Source organism: Schizophyllum commune (assembly GCF_000143185.2).
Source record: "Schizophyllum commune H4-8 unplaced genomic scaffold SCHCOscaffold_8, whole genome shotgun sequence".
NCBI classification, from domain to species: Eukaryota; Fungi; Basidiomycota; class Agaricomycetes; order Agaricales; family Schizophyllaceae; genus Schizophyllum; species Schizophyllum commune.
In genome coordinates this window covers 1,943,960-1,967,644 of record NW_026089545.1, presented here as the reverse complement: position 1 = coordinate 1,967,644, position 23,685 = coordinate 1,943,960, and the positions used below count along the sequence as shown (strand labels likewise).

At 56.7% G+C, this 23,685-nt stretch overlaps 11 protein-coding genes across 11 annotated transcripts; 7 read left to right on the top strand and 4 right to left on the bottom strand.

The window, feature by feature from the left end:
- Positions 1 to 792: 792 nt before the first annotated feature.
- On the top strand, positions 793 to 1,908 carry SCHCODRAFT_02669819 (kinase-like protein; the record flags this gene model as incomplete). Its single annotated transcript, XM_003029968.1, has 5 exons — positions 793 to 891; positions 942 to 1,212; positions 1,262 to 1,386; positions 1,441 to 1,719; positions 1,768 to 1,908. The coding sequence occupies 5 exons, from the start codon at positions 793 to 795 to the stop codon at positions 1,906 to 1,908; spliced, it is 915 nt and encodes a 304-aa protein (XP_003030014.1).
- Positions 1,909 to 2,693: 785 nt separating this feature from the next.
- Positions 2,694 to 6,667, top strand: SCHCODRAFT_02632622 (uncharacterized protein). The gene is made up of 12 exons (XM_003029969.2): positions 2,694 to 2,781; positions 2,840 to 3,021; positions 3,073 to 3,493; positions 3,542 to 3,828; positions 3,879 to 4,285; positions 4,338 to 4,464; positions 4,512 to 4,678; positions 4,730 to 4,921; positions 4,975 to 5,058; positions 5,110 to 5,542; positions 5,593 to 5,814; positions 5,865 to 6,667. The coding sequence occupies exons 1-12, from the start codon at positions 2,760 to 2,762 to the stop codon at positions 6,549 to 6,551; spliced, it is 3,231 nt and encodes a 1,076-aa protein (XP_003030015.1). The 5' UTR covers positions 2,694 to 2,759; the 3' UTR covers positions 6,552 to 6,667.
- Positions 6,668 to 7,135: 468 nt separating this feature from the next.
- SCHCODRAFT_02703224 (uncharacterized protein) lies at positions 7,136 to 7,626 on the top strand (the record flags this gene model as incomplete). The annotated part of the gene is made up of 2 exons (XM_050346970.1): positions 7,136 to 7,215; positions 7,407 to 7,626. 2 exons carry the CDS (start codon positions 7,136 to 7,138, stop codon positions 7,624 to 7,626), a joined length of 300 nt encoding a protein of 99 aa, XP_050199344.1.
- Positions 7,627 to 8,117: 491 nt separating this feature from the next.
- On the top strand, positions 8,118 to 9,833 carry SCHCODRAFT_02632618 (uncharacterized protein). The gene is made up of 3 exons (XM_050345720.1): positions 8,118 to 8,180; positions 8,232 to 9,092; positions 9,148 to 9,833. The coding sequence occupies exons 2-3, from the start codon at positions 8,234 to 8,236 to the stop codon at positions 9,567 to 9,569; spliced, it is 1,281 nt and encodes a 426-aa protein (XP_050199343.1). The 5' UTR covers positions 8,118 to 8,180; positions 8,232 to 8,233; the 3' UTR covers positions 9,570 to 9,833.
- A 681-nt stretch (positions 9,834 to 10,514) lies between these two features.
- On the top strand, positions 10,515 to 12,073 carry SCHCODRAFT_02632611 (uncharacterized protein). The gene is made up of 7 exons (XM_003029971.2): positions 10,515 to 10,661; positions 10,713 to 10,758; positions 10,811 to 10,926; positions 10,989 to 11,054; positions 11,117 to 11,405; positions 11,458 to 11,901; positions 11,958 to 12,073. The coding sequence occupies exons 1-7, from the start codon at positions 10,581 to 10,583 to the stop codon at positions 11,990 to 11,992; spliced, it is 1,077 nt and encodes a 358-aa protein (XP_003030017.1). The 5' UTR covers positions 10,515 to 10,580; the 3' UTR covers positions 11,993 to 12,073.
- Positions 11,992 to 12,954, bottom strand: SCHCODRAFT_02632607 (uncharacterized protein). The gene is made up of 4 exons (XM_003030387.2): positions 12,812 to 12,954; positions 12,694 to 12,766; positions 12,406 to 12,642; positions 11,992 to 12,352 (listed from the first exon to the last, which is right to left on the bottom strand). Exons 1-4 carry the CDS (start codon positions 12,812 to 12,814, stop codon positions 12,240 to 12,242), a joined length of 426 nt encoding a protein of 141 aa, XP_003030433.1. The 5' UTR covers positions 12,815 to 12,954; the 3' UTR covers positions 11,992 to 12,239.
- A 102-nt stretch (positions 12,955 to 13,056) lies between these two features.
- Positions 13,057 to 15,181, top strand: SCHCODRAFT_02632606 (S-adenosyl-L-methionine-dependent methyltransferase). Its single transcript, XM_050345719.1, has 10 exons — positions 13,057 to 13,206; positions 13,264 to 13,289; positions 13,342 to 13,508; positions 13,560 to 13,623; positions 13,679 to 13,909; positions 13,966 to 14,081; positions 14,136 to 14,214; positions 14,328 to 14,427; positions 14,508 to 14,672; positions 14,821 to 15,181. Exons 1-10 carry the CDS (start codon positions 13,136 to 13,138, stop codon positions 14,825 to 14,827), a joined length of 1,026 nt encoding a protein of 341 aa, XP_050199342.1. The 5' UTR covers positions 13,057 to 13,135; the 3' UTR covers positions 14,828 to 15,181.
- Positions 15,182 to 15,535: 354 nt separating this feature from the next.
- SCHCODRAFT_02703220 (uncharacterized protein) lies at positions 15,536 to 16,874 on the bottom strand (the record flags this gene model as incomplete). Its single annotated transcript, XM_003030388.2, has 3 exons — positions 15,536 to 16,154; positions 16,210 to 16,428; positions 16,480 to 16,874. The coding sequence occupies 3 exons, from the start codon at positions 16,872 to 16,874 to the stop codon at positions 15,536 to 15,538; spliced, it is 1,233 nt and encodes a 410-aa protein (XP_003030434.1).
- A 971-nt stretch (positions 16,875 to 17,845) lies between these two features.
- Positions 17,846 to 19,633, top strand: SCHCODRAFT_02690613 (uncharacterized protein; the record flags this gene model as incomplete). Its single annotated transcript, XM_003029973.2, has 2 exons — positions 17,846 to 18,082; positions 18,136 to 19,633. Exon 2 carries the CDS (start codon positions 18,137 to 18,139, stop codon positions 19,631 to 19,633), a length of 1,497 nt encoding a protein of 498 aa, XP_003030019.1. The 5' UTR covers positions 17,846 to 18,082; position 18,136.
- A 389-nt stretch (positions 19,634 to 20,022) lies between these two features.
- SCHCODRAFT_02351135 (uncharacterized protein) lies at positions 20,023 to 22,846 on the bottom strand. Its single transcript, XM_050342452.1, has 11 exons — positions 22,748 to 22,846; positions 22,406 to 22,696; positions 22,285 to 22,357; positions 22,080 to 22,237; positions 21,870 to 22,021; positions 21,753 to 21,821; positions 21,535 to 21,694; positions 21,375 to 21,483; positions 20,966 to 21,321; positions 20,881 to 20,918; positions 20,023 to 20,827 (listed from the first exon to the last, which is right to left on the bottom strand). The coding sequence occupies exons 2-11, from the start codon at positions 22,607 to 22,609 to the stop codon at positions 20,065 to 20,067; spliced, it is 2,082 nt and encodes a 693-aa protein (XP_050199341.1). The 5' UTR covers positions 22,610 to 22,696; positions 22,748 to 22,846; the 3' UTR covers positions 20,023 to 20,064.
- Positions 22,805 to 23,636, bottom strand: SCHCODRAFT_02351130 (uncharacterized protein). Its single transcript, XM_050342451.1, has 8 exons — positions 23,434 to 23,636; positions 23,377 to 23,382; positions 23,291 to 23,321; positions 23,210 to 23,237; positions 23,132 to 23,155; positions 23,060 to 23,079; positions 22,951 to 23,005; positions 22,805 to 22,892 (listed from the first exon to the last, which is right to left on the bottom strand). The coding sequence occupies exons 1-8, from the start codon at positions 23,501 to 23,503 to the stop codon at positions 22,887 to 22,889; spliced, it is 240 nt and encodes a 79-aa protein (XP_050199340.1). The 5' UTR covers positions 23,504 to 23,636; the 3' UTR covers positions 22,805 to 22,886.
- Between the last annotated feature and the right edge of the window lie 49 nt (positions 23,637 to 23,685).

The window sequence follows — 23,685 nt, the reverse complement described above, 5'->3', positions numbered from 1 at the left end:
CGCGAGTGCAATGGATGAGGTCATCCGCATCGCTTCTTCACTTTCCCCTCTGTCAGTGAGCAGAACGCCGTCGTCCGGCTGTCGCGCTCATCGTCGCCCACTCGCGTCTTTCCTCCGCCCACCATGTCTGCTCCGCCCCAGGATCCCATCCGCCGCCGCCCTCCGCCAGCCCAGCCTCCCGGAAATCGCCTTCTTCAGCTCAATCGCGCAGGCGCAGGCAGCAAGACTCCCGCCATCCCGCCCTCGCTTGCACAGAAGCTGGCAAACGTGCGCACTGTCTGATTGACATAATGTCGCATCCATCGCTGACAGCATGCCCACAGAACGCACAGCGCAACAATCCCAATGTCGACGCTACCACAGCTGCCCTTCAAGGCGTAAGCCTCGGTTCTCACGACGGCCTACATCCTGCTCTTCGCCCAGCCAACTCAGACAGTGTGGTCCAGAACCTTGGCCGCGGATCGAAGCCGCCTGGCCTTGCCGGGCGGCGCGCAAAGCCCAACCTCAACGTGCGCGACATCCCTCACGCCGTCGAGTCCATGTCTGGCGCCCTCAACGCCGGCCTCGGCGCAGGCCGTCCCACCCTTGCCAATGATCCGCCTCGAAAATCGCACATGGCCAGCCCCTTCGCGAATTTTTCGCGCATCGTGTGCGTCGTGCGTCCGCCTTCGCGATCGGCCGGCTACTTACTTCCATCGCAGCGATCCTTCTGGACGGCTCAATTTCTCAGGAAAGGCAATCCTCCACGCATCCGGCGTCAATTTCGCCAACGGATCCACGTACTCGATCAACATGGGCCAAATGGAACTCCAGGATGAACTAGGCAAAGGCGCATACGGCGCAGTCAAGAAGGTCCTTCATAGGCCAACGAACGTGACGATGGCGATGAAGGTACGTTTCGCCGTTGACGCTGTGATACGCATCGTGACATTGCGTACCAGGAAATTCGACTGGAGCTCGACAAGGCAAGATTAGATGCGATCATCATGGAGCTGGATGTTCTCAATCGCGCCGTCGCGCCAGAAATCGTCGAGTTCTACGGCGCTTTCTTCATCGAATCTTGCGTTTACTACTGCATGGAGTATATGGACGCCGGTAGCATGGACAAACTCGAGGCCGCAGGTGTGCCGGAAGACGTGCTGGCACGGGTGGCGGCTTGCACCGTGCGGGGTTTGAAGTTCCTGAAGGACGAGCTGAACGTCATACATCGAGGTACACGTTCCTCATTGTAGCTGCGGAAGTGGCGCTAACCATCTTGCAGACGTAAAGCCAACCAACATCTTGATTAACACGCGAGGGGATGTGAAGCTATGCGATTTTGGAGTGTCTGGTCAGTTGAATAAGTCCCTGGCGAAGACCAATATCGGCTGCCAAAGCTACATGGCGGTACGTGCATCGTAACTATGGCAGTCGTACGACTACTGACGCCGCGCATCGTAGCCTGAGCGCATACAGGGTGAATCACGAGGTCAAGGCGATGCGACCTACAGCGTATCTTCCGACGTGTGGTCACTTGGCCTGACCATCGTTGAGATTGGCATTGGTCGATATCCGTACCCTCCCGAGGCCTACGAGAACGTCTTCTCGCAGTTGACAGCCATCATTCATGGCGACCCACCAGAATTACCGGAAGACAAATACTCGTCAGTGGCTCGGGAATTCGTTGCTCGTTGCTTAGACAAGCACCCGAGCATGCGTGCAAGCTACACGCAGCTCTTGGTGAGTCCATCCTACTCCAGTCCGCTCACGATCCTCACGAGTCACCAGAACCACCCATGGATCGTCAACGACGCCGAGAGCAAGGTTGACATGCCAGCTTGGGTCACCACCGCTTTGGCCTACCGCGATGCTCAGAAGGCGCCGCCTTCACAACCCAACGGCGAGGAGGGCGTGCCGCACTCGGTGTAATTCGCAAGCTGTCTTCTACTGCATGCTTACTGCGGCACCTGCGAACAACGTCTTCTCGAACCTCTTACCCCTCCACGCCGATGGCTCGCGTCCTTGGCCTCCGCTGGTGGGCCTGTGTCGATGTCGTCCGTACGCGTGCGCCCTAGAGACTTGCCCCTCCCCAAATTCTCCGAGACGCGTGCGGACGCCGCCCAAGTGTGGCGCGTCTCCGTGCTCTGTGAGCGGCGGGGCGCCCCGGCGGCCCCGGACGCCCCAAGTTACCAAACTGCCTGCACGCTCGCTTCGCTCTCACACCGTCATCGTTACGTCTGTCCGATCGCACTACATACATCTACTGCGCCCGACGGCGCTCGCCTTGCATCCGGAATGCAGGCGGGTCGTCGGGTGTTCCTGCGACGCGTACGTGTATAATACCCTGTCTCAACCCAGTACATCGTCGTCGCCATTCAATATCCAATCACTTACTGTACGATTATCTATTTCCTTCTCGCTGCACTAGAGCAGGCTAGCTGATGACGGAGGATGGGTGCATACGGACAAACACGATTCGCGTGTTCTTCATCCTGTTGTCGGTAGTGATGTCCTGGCTTGGAGCAAATGTATAGTACAAACAAGACTTAGACCAGAAATTGTATACCATGTATGGCAGATTTATGTGGACTTCCGCATGTCAGAGACGAGTAGGACCAGGACAGGGCGAAAGGCAGGGTTGGTCATACATAAATGAGGCGTGAGAAGGCGATCGAGTCACTGATCGCACTGATCCATCTCGGTGCAGGCGAGTGCGCGCCATCGTCTCCTGCGTCCGATTACACAGCGATCGACATTCTGCGAGGTCACCTCTCGCCACCATGTCGTTTCCGGCGCATGACAGTGAGTACACTGCTTACTCTCACTGTGAAGCCGACTAAGCGCTCGCCTTTACCCTCAGTCTCCGCCCCCTTCGAATTCCCCAAGGAAGAGGAGAAGATTATTCAGTTCTGGAGAGAAATCGACGCGTTCCAGACGAGCTTGAAGCTCACTGAGGGCAAGCCCGAGTTCTCGTTCTACGATGGGCCCCCGTTCGCGACTGGCCTCCCGCACTACGGGCATTTGCTCGCGGGTACGGTGAAGGTGCGTTCGCCGTTGACTCTGACCCGCGATAGTGCTGAACCCAGTGCACAGGACATTGTCACCCGACACGCCTCGACGAACGGCTATCACGTCATTCGTCGCTTCGGGTGGGACACGCACGGTCTCCCCGTCGAGCAGGACATCGACAAGCGCTTCAACATCCGCGGAAAGGACGACGTGATGAAGATGGGGATCGACAAGTACAACGCCGAGTGCCGGTCCATCGTCATGCGTTACTCGAGCGAGTGGCGCGCGACAGTCGAGCGTATGGGCCGCTGGATCGATTTCGACAACGACTACAAGACGCTGAACACGACGTTTATGGAGAGTGTGTGGTGGGCGTTCAGCGAGTTGTTCAAGAAAGGGCTTGTGTACCATGGGCTGCGCGTCATGCCCTACTCGACCGGTCTGAACACCCCCCTTTCCAATTTCGAGGCGCAGATGGACTACAGGGATGTGAATGATCCTGCAGGTGAGCCAGCAGCGGACACGACTGCAACTGTATGCTGATCCAGTGTAGTCACTGTCTCCTTCCCACTCGTCGATGACCCAACGACGTCTTTCCTAGCATGGACGACTACGCCGTGGACATTACCATCCAATCTGGCGCTTTGCGTGCACCCGGATTACACCTACATCAAGATCCACGACCAGGAGCGCGACCAGAACTTCATCATTCACCAGGATCTGCTACGCACGCTATACAAGGACCCGAAGAAGGCCAAGTACAAGAAGCTCGGCGAGTGGAAGGGTATTGACTTGAAAGGCTGGCGCTACGTGCCGCTGTTCGAGTACTTCACCGAGCAGGTATGATATCTTCTTTAGTCTTCAGTAAATTGCTGACATGTTTCTATCAGTACGAAGACCGTGCCTTCCGCGTCCTTGTCGACAAATACGTCACAAACGCCGACGGTACCGGTATCGTCCACCAGGCCCCCGCCTTCGGCGAAGATGATCACCGTGTCGCCATCGCGCACGAAGTCATCCGCCCCGACGAGCTTCCGCCCTGCCCAATTGACGACGTCGGCCGCTTCACTCACGAGGTACCGGACTTCGAGGGCCAGCACGTCAAGGCCGCGGACAGCGCGATACAGAAGGCGCTCAAGGCGAAGGGCCGCCTCATTGTGCAGAGCACGCTCAAGCATAGCTATCCTTACTGCTGGCGTTCGGGAACACCGCTGATCTACCGCGCGATCCCGGTGTGGTTCGTGAAGGTGTCGCCAATTGTGGACCAGTTGGTGGAAAATAACAGGAAGACGCGATGGTGGGCTTAATACTTCGCGGTGTTGTGTGGCGAGATGCTGAAGAGATGACAGGGTTCCGCAGAGCGTGGGTGACCACCGATTCGCGAACTGGTTGGCGAACGCCCGCGACTGGAACGTGTCACGGAATCGGTACTGGGGCACGCCGATCCCCTTGTGGGCGAGTGAGGACATGCAGGAGGTATTTGCTCTAGCACTATTACATGGACTTTGCTAACACGTTCTTAGATCGTCTGTGTTGGCTCAGTGGAGGAGCTGGAGAGGTTATCAGGTGTCACCGGGATCACCGACTTGCATCGCGACAAGATCGACCACATCACCATCCCCTCGAAGCAGGGCAAGGGCGTCTTGAGACGAGTCGAAGAGGTCTTCGATTGTTGGTTTGAGTCTGGCAGGTCTGTCTATTTTTTATGTCTCCAGTACAGGCATCTGACTCGTCCTTACAGCATGCCATACGCCCAGATCCACTACCCCTTCGAAAACAAGGACCTGTTCAAGAGCTGTTTCCCGGCGCATTTCGTCTGTGAAGGTATCGACCAGACAAGAGGGTGGTTCTACACCTTGCTCGTATTGTCGACGCATCTCTTCGGTTCAGCGCCATGGCAAAACCTCATCACGCACGGCTTGGTGCTTGCTGCGTAAGTGTCCTTTCCGCTCGGACTATCGTACAAAAATTCAACGAACTTTGAAGCGACGGCAAGAAGATGAGCAAGAGCTTGCGCAACTACCCGGACCCTAACCACATTCTCGACACATACGGAGCGGATGCCACCCGGTAAACGCACAATCCGCTTCGTTGTAACTGTCTCCTAACACAAAACGTCAGAATGTACCTCGTCAACTCCCCCGTCGTCCGCGGCGACAACCTGCGCTTCCGCGAAGACGGCGTGCGCGAGGTCGTCTCCAAGGTCCTCCTTCCCTGGCTCAACTCCTTCCGCTTCTTCCTCGGGCACTCCGCCCTGCTCACCAAAACTACTGGCGCCGAGTTCAAGTACAACGCGCATGCGCCGCTGCCGAACAATATCATGGACCGTTGGATTCTTGCCCGCTGCCAGTCACTCATCAAGCTCGTGCGCGAGGAGATGGCGGCGTACCGGCTGTACACAATCATCCCGCGATTGCTCGGGCTCATCGACGAGTTGACGAACTGGTACATTCGGTTCAACCGGAAACGGCTGAAGGGCGAGAACGGAAAGGAGGATACGGTGTCGGCACTCAATACGCTGTTTGAGGCGCTGTTCACGTTGTGTCGGACGTTGGTCAGTCGTGTCGAGTTCCGAAGTTTGACAAGTTGCTGATCACAAAGCAGTCTTCGTACACGCCATTCATGACAGAAAACATCTACCAGGCGTTGCGGCCCTTCATCCCGGAGGACCCGAGCTTGCCGGATACTCGTTCCGTGCACTTCCTCAGCTTCCCCGAAGTGAAGGAGGAGTACTTCGACAGCGACATCGAGCGGCAGGTCAAGAGAATGCAATCCGTCATTGAGCTGACAAGATATCTGCGCGAGAAGAATAACTTGTCATTGAAGGTGCGCAGGAACAGCCTTTCATCGGAGTGCAGTACTGATAGCGTGTCTAGACGCCGCTCAAGGAGCTCCTCATCTTCCACCCGGAGACACAATACATCGAGGACGTCAAGCCATTACGAAGATACATCGAGTCTGAGCTGAACGTGCGCGACATCATCTTCAGCTCCGACGAGTCCCTCTCCGGCGTGCGCTATCGCGCCGTCGCAGACTGGGCCGTCCTCGGTCGCAAACTGCGCAAAGATCTCGGTCGCGTCAAGAACGCACTGCCAAACGTTCCCAGCGATGACATCAAGTCTTACGTCGAGACCGGCACCCTCGTTGTCGACGGCATCGAGCTCGTCAAAGGCGACCTCACTGTACAGCGGTACCTCGAGCTCGAGGGCCAGGGCCAGTTCGACACGCACAGCGACAACGACGTCGTCGTGCGCCTCGACATCCAGGTGCACCCGGAGCTGCAGGGCGAGTGGTATGCGCGCGAAGTGATGAACCGCGTGCAGAAGTTGCGGAAGAAGGCCGGCTTGCAGGCGACTGACGATGTGGAGATGTTCTACGGGCTGGGCGAGGGCCTGGGTGCCGAGCTTGTCGATGCGATAGGCCAGTATCCGGAGATGATCAAGAAGACACTCGGGGGCGATCTCGTCGATGTGAAGGCGAGGAAAGAGGGCAAGCAGACGCTCATTGAGGAAGAGCAGGAGATCGGGGACCTGAAGTTTATGTTGTATTTGGTTAAGCCCTGAAGGGCGTAGTGTTGTACTTACCATGATGCATGTTGTACATTAGTAGAAGCAAAGAACGATGTACTATCCAAAGTCCTTTTACTGAAACTTCTACTGCACATTGCGGTAGCCTTTTGCAGACTGGGAAAGCCTGAAGGAAGGGATCAGGAAGGTGATTCCCGCGCCACATGTCGGCGATCACCGGCGCGGCACCAGCAGACGAGGTTGATCTCAACCTCGTACTTCCTCTTGTCTTGCTTTGGCTTCGGCTTCCTCCAAGCGCCAGTCTCAAATCAGGACGAATTTTACGCTACAGGCCCTGTCCTCGGGTCATCGATGTGCTCCTACTTGTTGTTCCTCAGCCAAGCACGCCAAATACCACAGACACACTGACAGCTCAACTTTTCGAACCGGGGAGCCGCTCTTGGAATTCCCGAGGATAATCAGCCATCGGGATACAGATGCCTCGGTCCAGCGAGCACGGAGACAAAGCAAGATATAGAAAACGTCGCCGGGCCAAGGACCGAGAATGAATCCTTATTGTCTTTTGCCCTCCTCCGTACCTGGTCTCGGACTATTTCTCGATCTTATTGTTTTCGCTCGCTATGACGGTCCCGCTTCGTAAGCGATGGAAGGCACGCTCTACCGGTTCACACTACCTCTTATTGTCTACCAAGGGCCTCGGGTGCGCCTTCCGTCCCGCGAAGGCGACATCGAGAGCCCGAGATTTGACTTCGAGGGCGCAATATCACCTTTCTGGGTCTCGAGAACAATAGGAAGAGCGCGCGCCGTGTGCAATGTTGCCCTGTGGCTTCGCGTGCCGGAAGAGCGGTGACGAGTATATAAGCCCGACCGCAGAACCTCATACGGCAGCAGACATCCGTCCTACGTCCAGCTACCCCACCCGCCGTCTCACACAGCGGCCTCCTTCGGGACCTTCACCTCCGACTCCTCGTCCTTCAGCCGACCCCGTCAATCTACACCAATGGACGCTTTCAGCATGGCTGCCATCCCGGACATCGAGGAGATCGTCAATGTCCCCGAGGACTTCGAGAGCGGCGGCGGCACGACCGGTGTCTACTGCGTCGTCGCATGAGCGCGACCGACCCGCGTTTGATCAGTTCGTCGACGCGTTGAATGGTGCGCGCTACCCATCCGTCCCAATGTCCATGATCGCTGACTATCTCATAGGCAGACGTATATCCTATTCGTTCAACTGCCACCCATGAACTTTTTCGCGAGGAGATGCCGCCATGAACTCCTTGCCAGGAGCGGCGGAGGAGGGAGGGGCCGACACGGACTACCTTTACGTGCCCACTGTGCGCACGCTTATCTTATTCACTTCGACTTCTACCTTGGCTTGCTTTTTGGGGGTTAGAGGAAGGGAGACCGACGGATGACGAGTTCAACCTTGTATGCTTTTTCTGTACTATACGATGTTTGTTCCCCAATGTTGTGCGCGCAATGAATGTGTCATTCGAGTTTCACGCTTCACATGCAGCTGCTCCCAGTCCTGATCTATCCTTTTCAATGTAAATGACCGCAATCAAGCCATTGACTGCGTCCGATGGCGCTGGCACGTGGTAGCGCCTACTCTTCCCCCTCATCTTCGTCAATCCTGGCCACCTGTTGGGTCTGAGAACGAATAAGGTACGTTGGAGACACTAAGCCCGACCTGCTCTGACCACTCCTCACTAATAGTAATGCGACAGCCCTCGTTGACTCCTCGGCTTCAATTGGATGTCCAAGCAACGCCCCGAGAGCCGGGGACCGCATCTCCTCGTTTGCCATTGGAGATCCTGGAGCTCATAGTCGGTCTCTGCGACAGGCGGACGCAGCTCAACGTTGCGCTCGTATGCCGTGCGCTGATATGCGCAAGCCGCCAGCGCACCTTCGCTGCTGTGAAGCTCAACATGTTCGGCGGACCTGCCATTTCCCTTATCCCCTTCGCCTCTCTCCTGGACTCATCTGTTCGCACCATAATTCCTTATGTGCGCCAAGTCACTATTAGCAATGCTTCATCGCTTGGCACGGAGGTGCTGAGGGCCATCGAATGTGCGCAGAGCTTTCCGAACATCACGTCTTTGCGCTTGGAATGGACGGTTCAGACTTATCGACTGAGCGACATGGGACCGTACGTCTCCCGTCTGCCAGGCATCACCGACCTCAGCCTGCACGACGCGGCATTCGGCACCTTCTCAGCCCTCACATCGACGGTGTCCGCGCTGCCGAACCTTCAAAATCTGACTCTTGCCTATATCTTCGTGACCGACTTCGACGAGGCGCCACCACAGCAGGACGAGCGCGTGTTAGCAAAGCTTCGCTCAGTGGAATGCTATGATGGTGGATACAGCAGCAGCAGAGATCCCAGCGTTCCCCAGCGCTTATTTGGTTGGTTATCTTCGCTCCGCCGACCCCCGCCTTTGGAACACGTCGGTGTCAGCCTGCGCGTGGCTGACGTCGCCGGGACAACGACGCCCTTTGGCGACTACTTGTCCATGTCTGGCGAGAAGCTGACGTCGCTAGCGATCTTCCTCAACCCCCGGGACTTGGCCCGAAATTGTACGCAGAGACAACGCTCAATATGGCCGACTCAACTGATGATATATATTCTCAGGGACAAAGCTCGACTTCGCACATCTCAGCATCGCCAAATTTCGTTCAGTCCGTGTAGAGGGCATCGACGTCTCGTCGCTGTACCTACGCAGCATAGGAGAAGGGTTGCTGCGGCTTCTGTCATTCGTCCTCTCAGCGCCAGTACTCCGGACAATCACCATCCACGTCTTCCTCGACGCAACCGAGGATGAGTGGTTCGAGAGTTTGGATAAGAAGATGAATTGGGCCGCGCTAGAGAGGCTTATTGTGAAATCGCATGGGTTGGCGCAAGTGTCATTCGAGATCGACGAGTGGCACGAGGGAAAGAGGAAGTGCACTGCGTTCGCCCATAGGGTGCGCGAGTTGCTCCCCATAACGCGCGAAGGCGGCATTCTGCAAATACGGACCCCTGACGGCGAAGAAGTACGTGGCCATGTCGTATAGTACTTACATACCTACTGATAGCGGTCCTGACCCTACAGGTATAGGTAGCGCGGCGCGAGAAAAGAACGTACAATGCATTATAATAAATTGAATGGGGGAAATTCGACTGGCAGCTGGTCTTGACGCCAAAATGAGCGAAGCCAGATCTCGTCGGAGCGCGATAGAATTTCGCAGAACTGGAGGGTTGTCAGTAAGTGTGAACTAGGTCACTGGAGTGGAACGGGATGGAAAAAAGCCAAGGTCAGAACTATGACCCTCCCACCGAGAATAGCCACCCCGGTGCGCAGCGTGTCGGTTGTACGGTTGAGAGTCCGAATCGGGACACATCGACGTAAGGGCGCGTCAGTAGTCAGCAGCGTCGTTGCCCGTGTGTTGGCGGCGTCGCGAGGGTACCAGGCCGAGGAGGGCGTCGCCTGTCCCGAGATGGCCCGCCGTGAGACCCAGGACGACTTCGCGGACGCATGACCCGCCTTTTCGCCGCGTCCTAATGGAGGGTTACGGGACGAGCATCAGGTGGCTGTAGGCGCGAGTGTTCGCCTCCAGCTGGCGAGAGTCGGGTGACCAGCGATATTCGGGGGAACATGAATGCCGGGCTGGGGCCGGGAGCACAGCAGCATCGCATGCTGATTCAGAGAAGCTAGCCGGGTAAAGAGAGGCACAGTCGGCGGACAGCGGGTGGGAATAGGGTGAGCTTTCTCAGGAAGGGTGCAGAAGAGGTGGCGCACCCGGGGTAACTGAAGGTGCGCGCGTGCGCGTGCGCCGACATCGTCCGCGAGCGCGCCCGGTAAGGCAGGCGCGCGGTCACGCGACTTGCTCGACTTCGGTGGACATCGGGGCGCGTGCCTATTTTGGATTAGCGCATGTCATCATCGACAGCGCGGAAGCCTGTGGACGGGGCGGAAGCAAGCCTGGCGCGCCTCATATGACGGGCGTATATAAGGCGGGCAGGCTCCCCCCTCACCTCCATTCTCTCAACTACCTCTCCTCCACCACAGCCAGCACTCACCAATCATGAAGGTTCTCGCCGTCCTTTACAAGGGTCTCGAGGCTGCGCGCCAGGAGCCGCGTCTCCTCGGTACTGTTGAGAACCAGGTGCGTACCGCGCTCAGTCGCGTCGCGATGGGTCCTGATCACCTCCCCCAGCTCGGTATCAGCAGCTGGCTCAAGTCACAGGGCCACGAGTTCATCGGTGCGCTCGCATCGCGCGCATATAGCGTGCCCGGCCTCACCAACCTTCGCAGTGACCGACGACAAGGAGGGGCCCAACAGCGTCTTCCAGAAGAACCTGAAGGACGCGGAGGTCGTTATCACCACCCCATTCCATCCTGGATACCTCACGCGCGACCTCATTGAGCAGGTGAGCAATGCGGGCCGCTTCAATAGTATCTCCTCGCTCACCTGGTCATCTCTCCCCCATAGGCGAAGAACCTCAAGCTCTGTGTCACCGCTGGCGTGGGCTCCGACCACATTGACCTTGATGCCGCAGTATGTGGTCCCGCACTTCCTTGTCTTAGCTGCCCCTCCTGACATGGCTCTTCAATTCCAAGGTCGACCACAAGATCCAGGTGCTCGAGGTCACCGGGTCGAACGTCACCTCAGTCGCTGAGCACGCCGTGATGTCCATTCTCGCGCTCGTGCGCAACTTCGTGCCAGCGCATGAGATGATTGAGCGCGGGGACTGGAATGTGTCAGAGGTGGCGCGCAACGCGTTCGACCTCGAGAACAAGGTCGTCGGGACGCTCGGCGCGGGTCGCATCGGCCACCGCATCTTGCAGCGCCTCAAGCCCTTCGGGTGCAAGGAGCTGCTGTACTATGACTACAACCCGCTGCCTGCTGGTAAGTTCAGAACTAAAATTCTAGGTAGACACAGCTGACACACCGTTATAAGAAGCGAACAAGGATTTGGGCGCCCGCCGTGTCGAGGACCTGAAGGAGTTCGTCTCCCAGCTTGACGTCCTCACCGTCAACGCCCCGCTGCACCCCGGCACGAAGGGTCTCATCAACCGCGACCTCCTCCAGCACTTCAAGACCGGCGCGTGGATCGTCAACACCGCGCGCGGCGCCATCTGCGACAAGGACGCCATCGCGGAGGCGCTCAAGTCGGGCAAGATCAACGGGTACTCGGGCGACGTGTGGAACGTGCAGCCCGCGCCCAAGGACCACATCTGGCGGACGATGAAGAACCCGCTGGGTGGGGGGAACGGGATGGTCCCGCACTACTCGGGCACGACGCTGGACGCGCAGAAGCGCTATGCGGACGGGACGCGCCAGATCTTGCAGAACTACTTTGAGGGCAAGCCGCAGGATCCGGCGAACATCATCGTCGGGACGGGTAAGTGGTTAATCATTGCAAGTGTATCTAGAAGAAATGCTAATCAGAACATGCAGGCAAATACGAGACGAAGTCTTACGGTCAGCGCTAGGTAGTAGTCTGCCACCCTGTACTATTAGCATTGCGGAATCTGTACCATTAGCTTTGCAACACATCTACTTTTTCGTTGACATTGCCCGAAGGGTGACATGCCATTGTTCACAACATCGATGTCTGCAGAATGGCGGCAGAGCCTCGTATTACACAAGAGAGAGAATGTTCATATTACACGCACGAAGTCCGTAGAGATAGTCATAACCATGATGAGCGGGGAGAGGATGGAGAGTGAGAACGACCGCTCAGTTGCAGACACCGTTGTGCAAAACAGTCCCGCAACGGGTGCAAGTGGTGCGCCGGTCTACCAAGCACAAACCCACACCGAGAGGGAACCAGAGGACAGCGGCGATGATACCTGCATAAGAAGTTTAGTCGCTGAATGGGAGAAGGCATAGGAAGATGACGAACCGAGCACTCCGAAAGAGGTCCTAGTGATATGCTGGCCCTCGCGCAGGCAGATCATCTCGGGGTGATCAGGAGGGAGGAGAGAGGCAATCTGGTTGCCCGTCTGCGGGTCCATGTAGTAGTACACCTGGGGCTGGCTAGGTCCCGCGTGCGGGATATGTGAGGGCCCGGCAGTCATGAAGGGCACGGAAGATGACGCTTGCGGTCCCTCCGGGTGCTTCACGTCGACGGGAGGCGGGTCTGCAGACTGAGAGTGAGTAGTGGGAGGCATGCTAAATGTAGCAGACGCACTCTTGGGCGCCTCCTCCGAAGCGTACTCATACGGTGGCGGGCTGTCGACGGTCTTCATATCGGGAGTCTGAGCCTAGGCGATGGTCAGCGCAGTCCAAAGAATCATCTCGCTGCTCACCATGATGGTCAAGGACAAGAAAGGTACTGAGCGACGACGTGTCTCTCCAGTTGCCTTATACGCTCCCCGCCGCCGAGGGCTGCGTAATGCACTGCGCCGCGGATCCTGTCGCACCGCCCCATGGCCGCACGTGTCCTGTTCAGGATTAAGAAACAATGCGCCGTCCCAAAACGGGAATAATGCCGCTGATGATGGACTCCACGTGCGCTCGACTGATCGATCGCGGCGCCGACTTTGTTTTTTCCCGCGTCCGGTTTGGCAGATCGTGGATCGGCCGCTCACGCTCCTTGTTCCTGCCGCCCATCCCCCATCACATTTGCCAGCATGTCGAACGACCCGTCGAGCTCGAAGATGGACGAGGATGTCAATCCACAGGATATGACCTCGAAGGACTAGTTGCGCGCTTTCTACTTCCTCTTGATGTGCGAGTTCTGATGATGGTCGGTATACAGCTACGCGGACTCGTATGCCCACTTTGGTGCGTCTTGGGTCAGTATATGCGTGCGTGTAGGTACTGATATGGCCTACAGGCATCCACGAGGAGATGCTCAAGGACAGCGTCCGCACGGGCTCGTACCGGTCTGCAATCATGAACAACGGTCACCTCTTCAAGGGCAAGACCGTGCTCGATGTTGGCTGCGGGACTGGTATCCTCTCCATGTTCGCCGCCAAGGCGGGCGCGTCGCACGTCGTTGGTGTACGTGCTGTGGTCATGTACGGCAGTGCCAAGGCTGACCACCGTGCCTAGATCGACATGTCGAACATCATCGACCAGGCGCAGAAAATCATCGAGGCGAACGGGTTCAAAGATAGTGTGTGACTATCCCCCCCTCCCCTCACACGATGCTGACCTATCCTTCTCGCCAGCCATCACGCTCGTCAAGGGCAAGCTCGAGGAGGCTGAGTTGCCGATCAAGCAGTTCGACATCATCATCTCGGAGTGGATGGGCTACTTCCTCCTTTACGAGTCCATGCTGGACACGGTGCTCGTTGCGCGCGATCAGTACTTGAAGCCTGGAGGGCTCATCTTCCCCGACAATGCTACCATGTATATCGCGGCGATCGAAGACCAGGACTACAAGGATGAGAAGATCAACTGTGCGACCCTACGTGTTGAGCCTCATGAATAACATTCGCTAATTAGATGTTCACAGTCTGGGACAACGTCTACGGCTTCGACTACTCCTGCATCAAGGACATTGCGCTCCGCGAACCCCTCGTTGACACTGTCGACCTGAAGGCCGTCGTCACCGACCCTTGCGTGTTGAAGGTGCACTGCCTCATTGGTTTATCTTAAAGAAACGCATACTGACACGCGCTACAGCACATTGACCTGCTCACTGTCAAAAAGGAGGACCTCGCGTTCACCGCACCCTTCGAGTTGACTGCGACGAGGACAGACTGTACGTCTCGTGCGTTGAATGATCCTCTACTCCACGCAGGCCATTCATGCCTGCCTGCCGGAATCACCCCATTCCTTCCACTTGCCACTCTCATGCTTACTCTCTCTCTCCAGACGCCCATGCATTCCTCGCCTGGTTCGACATCGTCTTCCAATGTACACACAAGAAGGTCAACTTCTCCACGGGCCCGCATGCGCAGTACACGCACTGGAAGTAAGCATCGTCTCTCAGTCGCTCGAATGCCTACTGATTGTCGCTATCTTTACCCTTCCTTGCTCCGTCACTCTTGCTAGGCAAACCGTCTTTTACACCCCGCAAACGATCACGCTCACCGAAGGCGACAAGATCAAGGGCGAGCTGACTTGCTCACCAAACGCGCGCAACAACCGCGATCTTGACATCAAGATAAAGTACAGCACGACGGGCGAGCCGAATGAAGTGACCATGGAATATAAGATGTGCGTGAAGTCTTATTTTGCTCTGCGTGTGATGCTTTGTCGAACTGTACGCTGCTCGCAACCACTTGCATATCCTCAAGGGACCTCTGCCATCCCACCACTCCAACCCCCCACTTTTCTCCAGATGCTGACGGGCGACGCTACCTAGGTCATGACGAAACCACACCCTCCATCCCTCTGTCCTCCGCCTCCCCCCTCGCCTTACCTGTATCACTCACGCCCTCTGGCAGGTACTAATATCCGAACGCTGCTCTGTTGTAAAACCCACATCGTCGTGTAAACCCAGATTGTACCGAGGGTGCGATGGCGCAGGCTTGTGTGCTTCGCCATCCATGTACATCGCCGGCACCTACATACGTACATCGCCGCCACCTGTGTGCCCTCGCCCCCACATTGTAGCCTTTCTAGGCATAGATCATTTCTCCCGCATCTACGTACGCATATCTCTTGATCTTATACTGTAACCCTGTATTCAGACGTGTCGTCAAAGTGTTGTCAGTGAGGCCGACGATCTCTCAGCCATGTTCGCTGGTCAGTGTCAGTCTGCGGCACTTGCCGAAGACAAGATGCGGCCATTGTTCAAATCTCACTTGCGAGCCACTCTTCGGTCACATAACGAAGACTCTGTAATGCGTCCAGAAAGTCGCAAATGGTGAAAGAAAGGAAGGAAGAAATGTTTATTCACGCCGAAAGTGTGTGATCACATCAATGAGAGTTACTTGAAAAGGCGATCTATAAACGGCGCAAAAGGCGAGGGATAGTACATACAAAACGGACGAGGCGCGGAAGATAGATTGGCATGACTCGAAAAACAGAAGAGATAAAACTAGATAGAAGGGAAGAATCGTAGTTTGCCCGCCAGCTTAGCACGTAGACACCAAGGAATTGCTACAGTTGGAGCTATAGTTGCCATTCCCCGAGGTGATATTGCAGCTGCTCTCGACCGTCTTACCTCTAGGTTCCGCAGGTGCCATTAACTCGATGTCGTCGTCGTCATCGAGGGACGGGTCATCACCGACGAGGGACGGGTCATCATCAACGAGGGACGCGCTCCCAACAGAGAGAAGAGGGGCTTCAGGCGCTGTCGTGGGGCGCGTGTCGTTGCAGCCTCCGTACACCTCGACGGTATTGTTGTCGCCAATGATGATGGTGCCCGCGCCGCCGTATCCCGCGCCGCCTCTGTTGTTGTTGCCCCCGCTCCCAGCGCCTCCGAGGCCACCGAGACCGCCAGCTCCCGCGCCACCAGCGCCGCCGGCACCGCCTGCACCGCCGCTGCCACTAGCGCCCGTGCTGTTCCCACCCGTCCCTTCACCTCCGAAACCCCCCTCTCCGCCATAACCCCCAGTGCCGGCGATGCCCATGGCCCAACCGCCGACGCCTCTGCCGCCTACGTACGCTAGGTCATGCGGCGACGAGTCGTTGGACTTGCCACGCAATCTGATGGTCGAGTTTGCCAGGTCGAGGGCAAAGTCCAACGCATTTCTGCGATATGTATCAGGGACTGACCAAGATTCTATGGATGGATAAATTGATGTACCTGGGCGCGGGAGACTCGCTGGACACGGGAGGCTTGGGCGAGGTGGGCGAGGTGGTGGCACGCTGTTCGCCGAGGGAGGCGCCTTCATCACCGGACCAGATGCTGGAGGGAATCTTGAAGCTCGCAGGAATGGCCCACCGTGCCGGGGAGGAGGCAGAAAAGCCGCCCTTGAGTGCCCCGAAGGTAGACGCATCCCCGGCTGCAGCCGAAAGGCCTGACCTGGAAAGCAGAGTAAGTTATCGCGCATGAAGGGCCAAGAAAGCGCCTCACATCTGGACCTGGAGAGCAGAGGCGCTGGTGACGAAAGCGAGGATCTGCACCGGGAGCGTGGCCGAGGTCACGACGAACGCGAAGAACTGCACGGGAAGGGCCATTGCGGTCAAGGCGAAAGCGAGAAGGGTGAGGCGCCGCGTTTTCGTGTCGGGCGCAGGGGCTTGAGTCGTCGCGGTTCCGCCGGCGGGCGGGGTATTCTGAGCGGTCGTAGGGGTCTGATGAGTTGCGCTCGCGCCTGCTGCTGAATGTAGTGCGGTCGTTGGCGAACTGGCAGGAGGCCACAGCGCGAAGGCGAGAGCGATGAGCGCCGCTGCAGATATGACGAACGCGAGAATCTGCACAGGGAGTGCCGCGGACGTTACCGCGAAAGCCAGGATAGTGAAGTACGACATCGATGTGGCCCGCGGATTTCAGACGAGGCTGCAGGGCTTGCTTAGGGTCGTCGCCGGTGCGCAGTAAAGAATGGCGGAAAAGGACGTGGGGGTTTTATACCGCGCCGGGGGACTCTGCGCTCCGGCGCAGAAGGGTACAAGCTCGAGCTTGAGAGCTCGATGATGCACTTACTTACGGTGGCATTGCGCACAACGTTGGGACTTGTTTGCTGGAAAATCCATTTCGACTGTTCGAAGTCAGCCCGCTGCCTCGAAGGCCGAGCCGCTAGGCGCCCTTTTCTCGGATTACATGGCTTCTGGCCGTTTATCTCCTGAGTTTCCAGCTGCGTTCCTGCATACCCTGGTCAGCGTGGCTGTTTGAAGCTGCCAGCTGTATGGTGGGAACATCATTTTATAATCTGGACATACTAGTAAAAGGAAACACACCTATGTTCTGGGTCCGATCGAGTCGCTGTACTTCATCTGTGCCACTATTAGACGCTACTGCTTGCGCTGAACGTGGGTTTTGCTAGTACGCGAGCATCGGTAGACGGTATAGTCCGGGCGCCGCTTCTGCTTCTGTGAGGGAGGAGTCCAGCGGCGCTTGGGACACACCTATAGCCAGTCAAAGAGCGCATGCCCGAGCCGCTCTTGTCTCGTAAACGCAGAAAAGACGCTTTTCGGTCGAGCTGTAGGGGTGTGGCGACCGATGCACAATCGCCGGTCGAAATGGCGCTTGTAAGCCTGAAGGTGGTGACCGTGACGATTTGCGGTCAGCTAAGACGGGAGGTTTACACATGTATATAAGATGCAGTCGCAGATAACGCATATTCGTTCCAAGAAAGACTTCTGAACCAAACGAAGCACGGCTAGTGAGCGGCGAGATGATGGACGAAGTCAGCACGAGTGATGGTGCTTGTTTGCATATGTTGGCATTTGATTCCCCTTGTAGGCGCCATGCCACGCGGCTCGACTTGGGTCACCGTCGACAACGCCGACCGCTGAGTTCCGGAGTTTGTGTGTTTCCTCCTTCTGAGTTACTCACTATCTCTAACCCCTCGGCTCGAACGTGGCCTCGGTGCCTTCCATCATGTGGTCCGTTGACTCGCGCTGACTGGATCACAAACGTCTGGCCATAAGACTGAAGCTTCGACCCACTCACTTGAGAGTGAGCATTCACTGGCCCCCTCGCCAAGCGTTCATCGATAGAGTGAGATTGCAAGTATAAGGTGAGCTATCTTTCCTCAGCTGATAGATCAGAAACTAATGGGCCCGCTCTCAGCATGGAGGACATAAAATCATCGCAAGCATCTCTTGTCCAGGTCACTTCGAAGCGCCCGCTATTTTGTGCTCACAAAGAAGCGGTAAAAAGACTTCCGCCAATTTTCCGACTAGGCCCCTTTGATCAGTTGACGGTCCACTACTTGCCTGTCGCCGTCATCTTCGTCTACGACGCCGCCGATGCGGAACACAAGGAGCCCGTCTCGGCAGAGCGCCTAGAGAAAGCTCTCAGCCAACTGCTTGACTACTATCCCCATCTTACTGGTCGCAGGCGCATCAACCCTGTAGATGGGACTGCTGAACTCGACCAGTTAGGTTCCGGCGCCGCTCTGTACATCGCTGAATGTGGCTCCCGCCTCGACGCATTCTACACCGAATCACCCGATGGCCAGGCGCATCTTGCAATGAGTGACCTCCCCGGCTCGGGAGCGCAGTTGATCGCTCCCTCCGAGTCAACGCTCGAAGGCGCAGCGGCAGACCCCATCCTCACCGTCCAGTACACCCGTTTTGCCTGTGGAAGCGTCAGCCTCGGCGTCTGTCTGCAGCACATCGTGTGCGACCTGGATGGGTTCATGCAGCTGATGCGCCATCTTGCGGAGATCTACCATGGGATCACCGCTGCGGAGACAGCGGGCGGGACGCACTTGGATATGGTGCTCGAGGCGACACCGTGGATACAGTCGCACGTCCCGGAGAATGTCGAGAAGGAGTTTACCGCGGACGAGCAGGTAGAGAACTACACGGAGGATCCCAGCCCCGCGAGTCGCGCGAACCCCTCGAGCGCGCGTCTCGATCCGCCGCCTCCAGTCATCGGAAAGATCCTGCGTTTCTCTGGAGCAGAGCTCAAGGCAATAAAGGACGCCGCGACAGACGTGAGCGGTAGCGGCTGGGTCTCGACATTCGAAGCCTTCTCCGCTCACCTTTGGCAATGCGTGCACCGCGCGCGCACGCAACTGATGCCGGAGCGTGATGAAGGCTCCGGCGACACTCTGGAAACCTGCTCTGACTTCCTCGCACCCGTCAACTGCCGCCCGCGTCTGGGTCTGCCCGCGCGTTACTTCCCCAACGCAGTCATCTGCCCCTACGCCCGCCTGCCCTTCGCCACGCTTCAGAACGCGTCCCTCCCAAAGATCGCGCAGACCCTGCACGACGCCCTGCAAGCCGTAACGCGGGAGCGCGTCGAGGGCACTCTGCGCTATATCTCGGCGCGAGCTGGAGTGGTCAAGCAGCGCTTCCGCCACGGGCCCGATAGCTTCATCGTCACCCCATGGAACAAGGTCGACATGTACGGCGTGTACTTCGATGCGGAGAAGAGGGTTGCGCCGGTCCTGGTGTCTGCACCGTTCACACCGATATCTCTGGTGAACGGGCTGGCGTACTTCTTGCCGACTGGGCCGCAGAAGGACTCGGACGGCTCCATAGACGTCAGCCTCACGCTCTATGCGCCTGTCTGGGAGGCACTCGAAGGAGATCCGAACTTCAGGAAGTTCAAGCAGTGATGAAGAGCGGTGCTGTGGCAGACCTTTAGTACCGTTGTAGTGGAGACGCCTCGTATAGAGCTTGACAAGCATGTGTGGTAGTCACTTGGAACACTTGAGAGAGCTCTGGCTAGTCAGCGCTCTTCGCAGGAAAAGGCATTCGTTACCTGCCGATGCCCTACAAATATTTACATCGAGGGGCGTGTCATCGTCCGATGTATAAACAAATCCTATACAAGTCCTATATAGTAGTTCCATGTCAAGTGGGTCTGTGCGAAAGCGCGTGACGTCCTCAGACTGCCCTGTCTCTGAGCCAATCACTGCATGTGGTAAACGGGAAACCCCTCGTCCTTCCGACTCGTCATGGCCTCGATATTCATCAGCCATCTGGACCAGTCGCTCTCGCTGATGGATTGGGTGAGCAACCTTTCGGAGCATCGTAGACGTAGAACTTACTCCATTCCCATTGGCGCAGCATTCCACATCGACATTCCACTGGACGCCATGCTATTGAAGTCGAGATCATGTCCACTGTCCGGCCCTGATGACGCTCCTAACGGCTGCCGCGTTTGTGTCATGCCATTGGCGTCGAATCCCATACCATCGGTTCCCGCAAGACCGAGCAACGCAGGATCTGCAGCGAAACCGTCGAAGTCGTTGTAAGGACTCGACTGGTCGGAGAGGTGAGCCTCGGCAGTTGGGGGTACCGCGTCGCCCAATAGCATGGCCAGCTCGTCGTTGACGGTCAAGGGGCCGCCTCCCGCCTGCTCTTGCGAGTTGAGTAGTGTCTTGACCATGTCGTAGGTCGACTGTTCGGTGGACGGAGGGCTGGACTCGCTCCCTGAGGGCTGCCCACTATCAAAGGGCGAGAAGTGATATGTGCCGTTCGATGAGGGCCCAGGGAAATTCTGACTATTCATATATCCGCTGACGAAGTCATCGACGAGTGGATTCCGAGGGCCCTCCGTCGACGGTCCAGCAGTCCTTGCGGAGTCGAGCAAGCTCGCTGGCGTATCGGCGTAAGGTGAGCTGTCGGTGGAAGGGGCGTGTGTCAACGGTGGTGAAAACTCGGATGTGCCATACACCGGGGAGCTTTGCGGCGCGACCGAACTCGCGTCGCTCTCGTCTCTTCGCCGCTTGCGTGCTGCATCTCTTTGGGTTGGCCTCGGGCTCATACCAACGTCCGCAGCAAAGGTGAGGCCGTTCAGGATATCCCTGATCAAGACGTCAACTACAATGCCTCATCCGTCGAACTGTTTCACACTTACCATTTCCTGCCTGCGCCGTGCCAGCGCGCTTCGATACTCTTTAGGTTATTAGCGGATATCTGGTGCAACCTACCTTAGAACACACCTTCAATATGCCCATGCATATTCGTATGTCCTCCATATCTTTCGGATTGGGTTCTAACCCGGCCTGCCGACCCGTCCATATGTTCAGCAGCAAGACAAGCGCGGCATTGAAGACGGCCGTTTGCATGGGAGCGAGTGGTATGAGGCTGCGTTTGCTCTGGACCTCGACTATCCTGGCACATGAGCGCGCGGCGAAAGTGCAGATTGCCAACGATGGGAATGTGAGGGAGGTGACCATAGACTCTAGAGGCGTAATAAAGGGCTTGTGTACGAAGATTTGTAGATGGTGGTAGGTCACCATGAGGAGGGCGGATTGGTCGAAGAATATTGGATCCGCCCGTTGGGAATCCCATCGCACTAAGTGTCAAGGCGAATGAGCATGACATATGCGGTACGATTTGGGCACGTACGGTACTCTGGCACGTTACTCATCCAGGAGTTGAGCGCGGAGTCGAGCATCGCCATGATCTGTGCATCCGTAGGGCGTACGCAAACCAGTCTCGCCTTCCGAGTATAATACTGAAGGCATGTAAGGGGAGGCGTCATGTAAGAGGGCGCGGCAGGACGAACCACGGCGGAGAAGGTAGCGGTGTAGATCTCCATCAGTTTGAGGTAGTGATTGAAGAACTCGATCTTCGATGGATGGCCAGGCGGCTGCTTGAAAGCGGTCGCAGGGTCGCCCGTTTCCCAGTACTCGTCGTCGCATGCTATGGGAAGATCGAGATCGAAGCTGAAATGGGGCTAGTAGGTCAATGTTCTGCGTGACGGGACCCGTTAGACGGACGAACTTCTCGTGCTGCAGAGACCCTGGGAAACCAAGAAATGCGCTCAGGATGGTCTCCAAGCACACGAGAACCCTGTATTGTGATCACTTATAATGTATGCCGAGGAGGAAATGGTCTCACCAAAAGGCGCGCTTCCACAATTCAGACTGCACAGTCGGCACATCGTGTCGGCGTCGATGAGCTCCGACTTCCATGCACATGCGAAGGGCCAACCCGACTTCTATCCATACGCCCTGCGGTGCGGAGCTGGATTGATTGTAGAGGACAGACAACTGCGGGAGAACGAAAGCGGGCCGAGTGAGTAGAATTACACTTAAAGAGATAACATACGCAAAAGGACTGTATCTCAAAAAGTGTCGGCTTCTCGACCATGTTGGGGCGGATGACCTTAACCTGGCGAGCCCATTGCCACCCGGCCGAATGCACGTCATTGGACTCTTCGATGAACACTCGAGGGTCATCAGTATAGCGAGCCGCGCAGGCACATACTGATGGGTTTTTAGTACGGACGAGGGGGCGAAGAGGATTGCCTTACACAGCAGAAGGACGTGCGCGAAATAACGGTCAGTATGATGTTTCTTCTGATCGATGTAGCGTTGAAGTGTTGGCTTGGGAACATGAGCTTGACGCCGCAATTAGCGTGCTGAAGAACCCACCCTATGCAGCAGCGGGATGAAGAGATTGATCTTCTCGAAGTACAGGTGGACTAGCTTCGCGATCAAATCGTCCTCTGGAAACTCAAAAGGCGAGGCAGGTGGTTCCGGTGGACGAACTTGCCACGTTCGTGTGGTCCAAAATTCCGGACGCTTGAAGTCGGGGTTGCGTGGGGGAAAATTAAGCTTGCTTTTGACGTCAAGCATAGTCTTAACGAGCCTGCGAGGCAGTTAGCTTGCTGGTAAGAGCGACTACTACTGACAAACATGACAGAGGAACTCCTTCCGAAGTATCTGAAGACCAATGTCAGAGTCAACCGCAGACATTGAGCATCAGTTACACACCGATGGTCGTCTGGGCTAATTCTTAGCTTGTGGAATTTGGACAGTAATCTTGACTCGGGGGAGTCATCGTCGTTGCGTTTGAGCTTGGCAAGTCCCCCATCATCATCCAAAGTGGTGTTCTCGATCTCCTCCTTGACGTCTATGCCTGGGGCATACTGTGAAGGACCTCAGCAGGAGCGATGAAAGGCATGACGAGGACGCACTTTCTGGACGATCTTCTCCAGCTTCAGTATGCGTGTCTCAAGCGCGTCAACGTAGCTGGGAACGGTGAATGAGGGATATTCGAAGGATGGATGCAGACGAAGGGCGTACGTCTTCGCAGAGCCCAGGTTCTGAAAGGATAGCAATGAGCTACAGAAGTGCGGAGGCGGTTCAGCCACACACCTTGATGACCTCCATGTGCGTGCACTATCGCGGGCGCTGTGAGGAGATCAACATTCTACGACGATGGAATAAGCATACTTGCACCCCGTAGGATACGCATTGTGAACTAAAAAGGGGAGGGGAATGAGAACAAGGCTGAGAGGAAGACTGTACACGCACCATATGTTGTTCGGCATCCGACTACTGTCGCCTGTATGACCTCCATTGATCGCTGTCCACAGAATGAGCCCAAATGGACCACGTACAGCGAACTATGTCCTAGTCAGTGCAGGCTATCGCAGCAAACCTCAACTCAAACGCACTCTTGCGCTTCTTGCAGTTGTCGCAGGCGCCTGGGCGCCTCCGCTTCTTCAGAGCTGGCTCGTCGTCCATGTCGCGCGGTGGAACGATAGCGTACTCAGCAGCGTTTAGGGTAAAGAGGGGGGAGGGAGGCGATATCAGGGTGGTAAGCAATTCCCGCGGGCTGCGGCAACGAGGTGGCGGTTCAGTGCAGGAAGGAGCGATGATTGGTGCTTCATCATCAGCGATCTTGCAACTGAATAGGAGCTAGTCAT

Bases quoted from the DNA above. Each gene is read 5' to 3' on its own strand.
- SCHCODRAFT_02632606 (XM_050345719.1), top strand. From the start codon at position 13,136: ATGTCGAACGACCCGTCGAGCTCGAAGATGGACGAGGATGTCAATCCA. The intron at 13,509-13,559 runs GTACGTGCTGTG...CACCGTGCCTAG, and splicing joins GCGCGTCGCACGTCGTTGGT to ATCGACATGTCGAACATCAT. The intron at 14,428-14,507 runs GTAAGCATCGTC...CACTCTTGCTAG, and splicing joins GCGCAGTACACGCACTGGAA to GCAAACCGTCTTTTACACCC.
- SCHCODRAFT_02351135 (XM_050342452.1), bottom strand. From the start codon at position 22,609: ATGCTTGACGTCAAAAGCAAGCTTAATTTTCCCCCACGCAACCCCGAC. The intron at 21,695-21,752 runs GTTCGTCCGTCT...GCCCCATTTCAG, and splicing joins GGGTCTCTGCAGCACGAGAA to CTTCGATCTCGATCTTCCCA. The intron at 21,322-21,374 runs GTACGTGCCCAA...CTTGACACTTAG, and splicing joins GAGTAACGTGCCAGAGTACC to TGCGATGGGATTCCCAACGG.
- SCHCODRAFT_02351130 (XM_050342451.1), bottom strand. From the start codon at position 23,503: ATGGACGACGAGCCAGCTCTGAAGAAGCGGAGGCGCCCAGGCGCCTGC. The intron at 23,156-23,209 runs GTATGCTTATTC...CGCCCGCGATAG, and splicing joins GCGTATCCTACGGGGTGCAA to TGCACGCACATGGAGGTCAT. The intron at 23,080-23,131 runs GTGTGTGGCTGA...CTATCCTTTCAG, and splicing joins CGCACATGGAGGTCATCAAG to AACCTGGGCTCTGCGAAGAC.
- SCHCODRAFT_02632618 (XM_050345720.1), top strand. From the start codon at position 8,234: ATGCGACAGCCCTCGTTGACTCCTCGGCTTCAATTGGATGTCCAAGCA. The intron at 9,093-9,147 runs GTACGCAGAGAC...ATATATTCTCAG, and splicing joins CCGGGACTTGGCCCGAAATT to GGACAAAGCTCGACTTCGCA.
- SCHCODRAFT_02632622 (XM_003029969.2), top strand. From the start codon at position 2,760: ATGTCGTTTCCGGCGCATGACA. The intron at 3,022-3,072 runs GTGCGTTCGCCG...CCCAGTGCACAG, and splicing joins TGCTCGCGGGTACGGTGAAG to GACATTGTCACCCGACACGC. The intron at 3,494-3,541 runs GTGAGCCAGCAG...GATCCAGTGTAG, and splicing joins GGATGTGAATGATCCTGCAG to TCACTGTCTCCTTCCCACTC.
- SCHCODRAFT_02632611 (XM_003029971.2), top strand. From the start codon at position 10,581: ATGAAGGTTCTCGCCGTCCTTTACAAGGGTCTCGAGGCTGCGCGCCAG. The intron at 10,662-10,712 runs GTGCGTACCGCG...CACCTCCCCCAG, and splicing joins TCGGTACTGTTGAGAACCAG to CTCGGTATCAGCAGCTGGCT. The intron at 11,055-11,116 runs GTATGTGGTCCC...TTCAATTCCAAG, and splicing joins ACATTGACCTTGATGCCGCA to GTCGACCACAAGATCCAGGT.
- SCHCODRAFT_02632607 (XM_003030387.2), bottom strand. The intron at 12,643-12,693 runs GTGCGTCTGCTA...CTCAGTCTGCAG, and splicing joins TTCGGAGGAGGCGCCCAAGA to ACCCGCCTCCCGTCGACGTG. The intron at 12,353-12,405 runs GTTCGTCATCTT...CTTCTTATGCAG, and splicing joins GACCTCTTTCGGAGTGCTCG to GTATCATCGCCGCTGTCCTC.